This window comes from Octodon degus, unplaced genomic scaffold (genome assembly GCF_000260255.1).
Source record: "Octodon degus isolate 3935 unplaced genomic scaffold, OctDeg1.0 scaffold00075, whole genome shotgun sequence".
NCBI classification, from domain to species: Eukaryota; Metazoa; Chordata; class Mammalia; order Rodentia; family Octodontidae; genus Octodon; species Octodon degus.
In genome coordinates, this window is record NW_004524651.1 from 7047336 (window position 1) to 7054435 (window position 7100).

Below are 7100 nucleotides of genomic sequence, written 5' to 3' on the forward strand. Positions count from 1 at the left end.
CCTGGTGGGCTGAGCTGGCCACACACACACACACACACACACACACACAAACTAATTAATTAATTAATTAATTAAAACAGAACATTAAAAAACAAGAATTGTTAAAAGGCTGAGTTTGAAAATAATAGTGTGCAAAAATGGGCAACATTTATATATTTTATTTTTTCATTTATTTTGACCTATTTATTTGACTAGGCTGGCCTTCAACTCCCAGGAAGCTCACTCAGGCTCCTGAGTGCTGGAATTACAGATGTGCAGCACCACACCTGGCACTTCAAGGGTCTTTCTTGAATTAATTTAGGTGCTGGGGATTTATTGTTTTTTTGTTTTTTATTTTTTTGGTAGAACTGGGGATTGAACTCAGGCCCTTGTGCTTGCCAGGCAAGTGCTTATTCTACTGAAATGTCTCCCCGGCCCCCGGCTGCCTTTGTATTTTTTATTCTTTTTAAAAATGTATCTGGTTGTTGTAGGTCTCACTATGCAGCTCGGACTCGTGGTGATTCTCCCGATTTCAGCCTCCCGTGGGCTGTGCCCTCCCAGACTCTGGCTGGCCATGCTGTGGGCGGGGCTGGCAGGGCATGTGCTGCCTGCACTTGCCTGAGGGTCTCTAAGCTTAAGCAGGTGCTTTAGTGCGCTAAGCTAGCTTGCCTGCCCCCAGGTGCTGCGGATTTAAACCAGAACCTTTGTACTGAGCTACATTCCCAACTGGGGGAACCAGGGCCCTTGCGCTTGCCAGGGAAGTGCTTATTCCACTGAGCCATCTCCCACTGAGCCATCTCCCTAGCAGAACCGGGGATTGAACTCAGACCCTTACATTGGCCAGGCAAGTGCTTATTCTACTGAGCTATCTCCCCGGCCCTCTCTCCAACGCTTTTTTTTTTTTTTTTTACTATATGTGCTGCCGAAGGGAGCACATCTTCCTAACCTTTTTTAAAAAAATACTTTAATTTTGTATATTTTATTTGTTTATTTATTCATTTAGTGATCCCTGTCTGGGTCTCACTTAAATTGCTAAACCACCCAGGCTCAAACTCCTGTTCCTCCTGCCTCAACCTCCCACATAGCTGCGATTTTGTTAACTGTCCTAGCTGAATTTTTGCCTTCCTTAAACCTAAAAGAGTGAGAGTGCCAAGCAGGTGAAAAGACGCAGTAAACTTGGGTTTCTAGTGATGAGCACACTAGCCTCGCTTTAATGAGCACACAAGCTGCAACACTGTGAGGATGATCAGTGCCCAGGGCTCCCGTATCTAGGAACCCTGAAACTACTGAAGTTGAATGATTTGGGAACCAGCAGAACCTCAAGTTCGTCTTCGGGAAGGGGATGATGGTAGAATACGAGACGGCCTCCACCCTGTGTGTGCTATTCCTCAGAGGAACAGAGGGACGCCGCAGACCTGAGCTACGGTGCGCCGTCCTCCCCGGGCCCTCTCGGCAGCGCAGGACGCAGACTGTCAGCCCGTGCGCGCCCAGGTGTCTTCTGCGCCGCAGGTACTTACTGTCCTCGGGAAGGCTGTTCTCGCGCTCCTCCCGCTCCATCTGCTGGCACCAGCCCTCCATGCGGTCGCGCTCCGCCTGCAGCAGCTTCAAGAACCAGTGGCCGTCCCGGTGGCACACGGACCGCTGCACGGCCTCCAGGGGGTCCTCCGTGATCGAGTCGATCCAGGGGTCGGGAGGGGGCAGAATCGATGGGTCAAAATCCGCGTCGAAGTCGTCGTCGGCTGCACAGGCATGGTAGTGGTTGCCTGAGCCCTGGATGCTGACCGTGGAGGTGCTGGCGTCCCGGGAGAACTGCCGGGCTATCGGGCCGGGACAGGAATTGTCCTCTATGGATTCCAGAGAATTCTCCAGGTTGTCGTGGAAGTCCAGGTCAGCCTGGACGGCTGTGGTCACACTGTTGGATCGAGTGAACCTGCGGAAGCTTGAGAGAAGGAGGAAGGAGATTTAGTTTGAGAGGCTTTTTCTTTCTTTCTTTTCTTTTCTTTTCCTTTCTTTTTTCTATTCCTCTCTGTCTCTCTCTGTTTCTCTCTCTGTCTCTCTCTGTCTCTCTCTGTCTCTCTCTCTCTCTCTCTGTCTGTCTGGCTGTCTGTCTCTGTCTCTGTCTACGCCTGCTTTGGCCTCCCGAGTGCTGGAATTACAGATGTGCAGCGCCACACCCTGCAGTTCAAGGGTATTTCTCGAAACAAAACTACTGTCTACTTTCCTTGTGTGACATGGAGGGGGACACTCCTGTCTGAGGTGGGGACCTTGATGCTGGCAACATGGATCCAGTGTTCTCAGGCAATGAACACAAATCTCTCAACTCGGTTCCGATCAAACATTGAACCACATCTGGGCAATTTTACAAGCGGGACAAGTGGGCAGCTGGGACAGTAGGGTTAATGTCCAGCGCCCAGCTCCTGCTGCAAACCTGCGGTGGCTTAAACCCTGAAATCCAGGGTGCCAACGGGGAAGGAGGCACTTCTACTGACTCTCAGCCTGAGCGGCTAGCCCGGGGCGATCTGGGGGCCGCTTCACCGAGCAGCGCCCGCAGGGCGAGTAGACCTGACAGCAAGCCAGGCCTCCCTGGGCTCCCTCCACCCTGTCCCTGCCTCCACCGGGCCTTGCCTGTGCCTCTGCACAGCTCTTCTGCCCACGTGATGAAAGACACGGTGTCACAGGTCCACCCGGCCCTGCACACGGGCCAGCCCGCGGGCAGCGTTTCTCACCCTGAGAGTCCGTGGGCCCTGGCGGGGGTGGGGGTGGGGGTGGGGACCGGTCATTTACAGCGCATGCTCGCACGTACTCCTGCACGCACGCAAAGCACGCAAAGCACGCTTGCAGGTTCCCTTGGGAACTGAGGCGCTGACAGCAAACTGAATAGGAGCCGGCTGGAGAAGACAAGTTCATGAGTCGTTATCCTTTCTGTATTTATTTTAAGGTCACTTCCTGGCATTTTATTTTATCGTATTGTACTGAGGATTGAACCCAGGGCCTTCCCTTTGAGCTATATCCTGAGCCCTTTGTCATTTTTTGAGGCAGGGTCTTGCTACATCATTAAATTGTCCAGCCTGGGGCTTGGACTTGATGGAGATCCTTCTGCCTCAGCCACCCAGAGTGCCAGGGTACAGGTGTGTGCCACATTGGCTGGCTGGCTTATGTCATTGTGACAAAACGTAACATAGTCTGCCGCATGCGTACTGCTCAGCAGTGTTAAGCGCGTGGGCCTCTCTGCATAACCATTGCCCTGTACGTCCCCAGAACGTTCTTATGGCTGCAGCCAGACCTCTCTATCCACCGGACCCTGGCTGACGCCAGCCCCAGCCCGCCGCTGCCAGCACCATCCAGCTTCCGTCTCTGTGGAGTGACCACTCTGTGTCCCTAGCATGAGGATCCGTGCAGTTTGCCCGTCCCTCAGGCGCACACGCGTGGGAGCATGCGTGGGAATCCCTTCACTATGAGCGTGAACGGTGCGCTGTGGTGGCACCCAGCGCGTGCTTGCGCCTGTCCGCCTGCTGACCGACGCTGGTGCTGCCGTGACCTGCTGTGAGCAGTGTGCTGCGCACGTGAGTGTGCATCTCCCCGAGGCCTGGCTTCCGGTTCTCTGGGGCTAGACCCCGCAGTAGAATGACTAGACCTGACACCAACTGTCTTTTTCGTTTTTTGAAGAATTATCACACTTTGATAATTTATATCTGGATGTCCCCCAAGAGCCTTGCGCAGTCACTCATGATGGGACCTCTGGGAGGTATCTGGATCGTGGGGGCTCACAGCTGGCCTGCCTTAGGAGGCGCGGTTCTGTCCGGGGAGGCGGTCACTGGGGCGCGACCTGCGAAGGCCCCGCTGCAGTGCCTCGGAGCTGGCTGAATGTGGACTGAAACCGGCAGCAGAAATAAAGCTCCTCTTGCTCAGAGTGCAGGTGTTGCGTCGGGGGGGGGGGGGGAGTAGGTGCCAGAGACACAGTTTTGCACAGTGGCTCCGTGTTTCGCATTCCCACCACCAGGGTGCTGGGGTTCATGTCCCTACAGCTTCGTCAGGATTTGTCTGGTTCTTTGCCAGCAAGCATCTCAGTGGGTAGCAAGGGGTAGTTGTCCCGGGTAGCTCGTGATTATGCCATTCTAAGACAGTCTACTGCACGTGGGTTTTTGATTAATCTTTCGTAATCAACAGTGCCAGCTTGAGAGGACAGTGTCCTAAACTATGACCATATCACTTTAAGTGTACCAGATTATGTGCCTTTTCTTTTTTTATACCAAGGATTGAACTCAGGAACTTGTGTTTGCCAGGCAGGCGCTTAATCCACTGAGCTATCTCCCCAGCCCTGTGTCATTGTTTTTTTACTACCCTGGGCAACTCTACTTAACTACTCAAGCCAATAAAAATGAATAGTCTAGTCCAGTGATGGTGAACCTGTGGCCCACGGTTTATGTTAGGGAAAGCTCCGAAAGGTTCGCCGTCACTGGTCTAGTATGTCAAAAATAATGTTAAGAAAAATACAAGCAAGTCATGATGTGCACAGCTGTAGAAAGACTGGGGGCCACAAAAAGGAGCGAGTACAGTCATCTCAATGAATCCAGTCTTGAACTGGGTGTGGTGGCTCACGCCCACAGTCTCAGCACTCAGGAGGCTGGAGGGGAGGTCACCACGAGTGTGAGGCCAGTGTGGGCTACACAGTGAATTTAAGGCCAGCCTGGACTATGAAGCAATGCCCTATCTCAAAGAAACCAATAAATCACTCCATCTATTATTTCTCTTCAGTGGCTGCAGTATTGACCAGCATCAGTGACCAGCCTGGACAAAATCACTACCTGTCTTAGGAAGACAGGGCAGCTGGAGTCAGCATGTGTCATTGTGGGATGTTTTTAAGAAAATGCATCTGTTGAAAATGTCAGGTCTGGTTCCCTTTGTTAAATTCTTCATTGCTCAAGTAGGCCAAAAATGAAAATTTAAAAAAAATCACACCGTGTGGAAGCCTTCAAGCCTCGTTCTAAGACTCTGGTATGGGCAGTGGCAGGAGAGGCGGATGCACTGATGCTTTGCTGCCAGCCTGCTCTCTCCCTGGCTGCACAGGCTGCCCCTGCTCCTTGCGCCGTCGCCAGCGTGAAATGTCAACCCCGAGCCATGCTGGCTACCCAGTGCGCCGCCACAAACTGGACCCTTCGCCTTGCAACAGCTGACATCTTGACGGTTTCGCTAACACACAGTCCCAGCCTCAAAGACACCCGGCTGTCCTCTCCAGGATACTGTGCTGCCAGGAGTGTCGCGTTTCCACTGGGACTCAGGCCTTGGCCTTGCCTGCTCTCCACCACACACGCTGCCAGGCGTGAGCAGAGCGGCCTCCTTTCCTGGCCTCCGTTTTCATCTGCGTGGAGCTGTGCTAGTGGCATTCCTGAGCGCCGTCTCCTGGCGAGGAGCTTGTAACGTATCCACCTTCTTAAGAAAAATGACTTGGCAGTAGATTAATAGAAGTTTGTAGTGTAGTCACCCAGAAAGAAATAAGAAGTTAAGTAAAATGAAAATGGTTTAGGATTAAAAGCGGTGCCTTTGAACTCGGGCAGGCCTTCCAAGCTGCTAGCATCTATCAATTAAGTCCCCTGAACAAGTGCTTTCTTCTGCCAGTGCTTTCAAAGAATGTTCTGCTCCACAAAACTGTGTCAAGCCTTTCATGTGGAGAGTCCCCTCTGGGCTCAGGCTGCAATCAAGTTGTGATTGTTGTTTTACATTTTTGATAGGAACACAGCAGGGGGTCGCCAAGAGTCACTGCTGTATTTTGAAAAGGAACTGCACAGTGCTGCCTCCTCTACCCGCTGCCCACGGTTTCCAAACTGGAAGCTGCTTGCTTCTTCTGCCCTGCAGGCACTGCGGTAATAATTTTGACTTCTGAAAAAGGCCACCCAGGTCTGGCCCAAGGGCACAGAGCCATGGAAGGAGGTGCTGGGAGAACCGGTGTGGGCACAACACCCTGCCGTGCCACTGCTGAAGTCACTGCTGCTGACCACCTCTTGGTCTCTCTAGGTTCCTTCCTTGAAATGAGGTTCTGGTTCTCAGGAGAGGACTCTCACAAGCACCTCCACCCCACAGGCATGCACAGGCCTGTTCTTAGGCTGCTAGGACTGTAGGAAAAGAAGACAAGTGCACAGTTGGGTGGTGGTGCACGCCTTGTAACCCCAGCACTAGGGGAGCCGAGGCAGGAGGATCGTTATGAGTTTGAGGGTAGCCTGGGCTACAGAGCAAGATGTTGTGTTTTTTTTTTTTGCGGAACCGGGGATTGAACTCAGAACCTTGTTCTTGCCAGGCAAGCACTTATTCTACTAAGCCATCTCCCCGGCCTCAAGATCTTGTTTTAAAAAAAACAAAAATGTGAACAGAAACTTAAGTACACACTCAGCATCTTTATAACCTTGTTCTTTTTTAAAAAAAAAATAATTCTCTTTGGTACTGCTGGGGCAGAACCCAGGTCTTGATGTTCCAGTCCATCCTGCTTAGAAGGTTCATCTTGAGCCTGCAAGTTCATCTTCAGCCACCCGCTGACTTCACGGAGACCAAGTCAGGGCACCCGGGCCTCTTCCTCTCCCGCTCAGTGGTGGGCAGTTTCTTTGGGGTGGTCCAGTCATGAACGGTCCAAGCACGGGCTGCTTCTTCTTTGTCAGGGCTTTAGACTTTTTCCACAGGGTTCTGTGCAGGCTGGGGAGATCAGCCCAGCACCCTCTGACTCAGGTGCCTCCTGATAGGAAAGACAGGTGGGAGGGGGTGGGAGCCAGGGTTTATGCTTTCCTTCCACACCCGAGCAGGGTATGGAGGCGCACAGGGACAGCGCGGTGCTCAGAGCTCTAGCTGCAGGGAGTGCTCCTGCTCCCCACGCATGCAGGTCTTGCATCCCGTCCCGATGTTTGCACACCTGGAAGGCTGAGGCAGGAGGATGGAGAACTCAGCCCAGCCCGCGCAACTCAGCAACCTAGCTAGACCCTGTCTTAACAAAGGGGCAAGTCAGGGGTGTAGGCTAGTGTGAAAGCCCTGTGTTGAGTCCCCCAGCACAGCTGTAAATAAGCAGAGGAACAACCTAGCAGCTAGCAAGCTCACGCTGCTTCTGTAGAATCCTATGAATTCATCATTCTTCCCCTGAT

General features: G+C 52.5%; 1 protein-coding gene across 1 annotated transcript in view; it reads right to left on the reverse strand.

Moving 5' to 3' along the window:
• The window catches only part of Dlgap1 (DLG associated protein 1), a 300841-nt gene that overhangs the window by 29176 nt on the left and 264565 nt on the right, over positions 1-7100 (reverse strand). The window contains exon 7 of the mRNA XM_012515706.2: positions 1497-1918. Coding sequence (XP_012371160.1) covers positions 1497-1918 — 422 coding nt within the window. The remainder of the gene's footprint in view (positions 1-1496; positions 1919-7100) is intronic.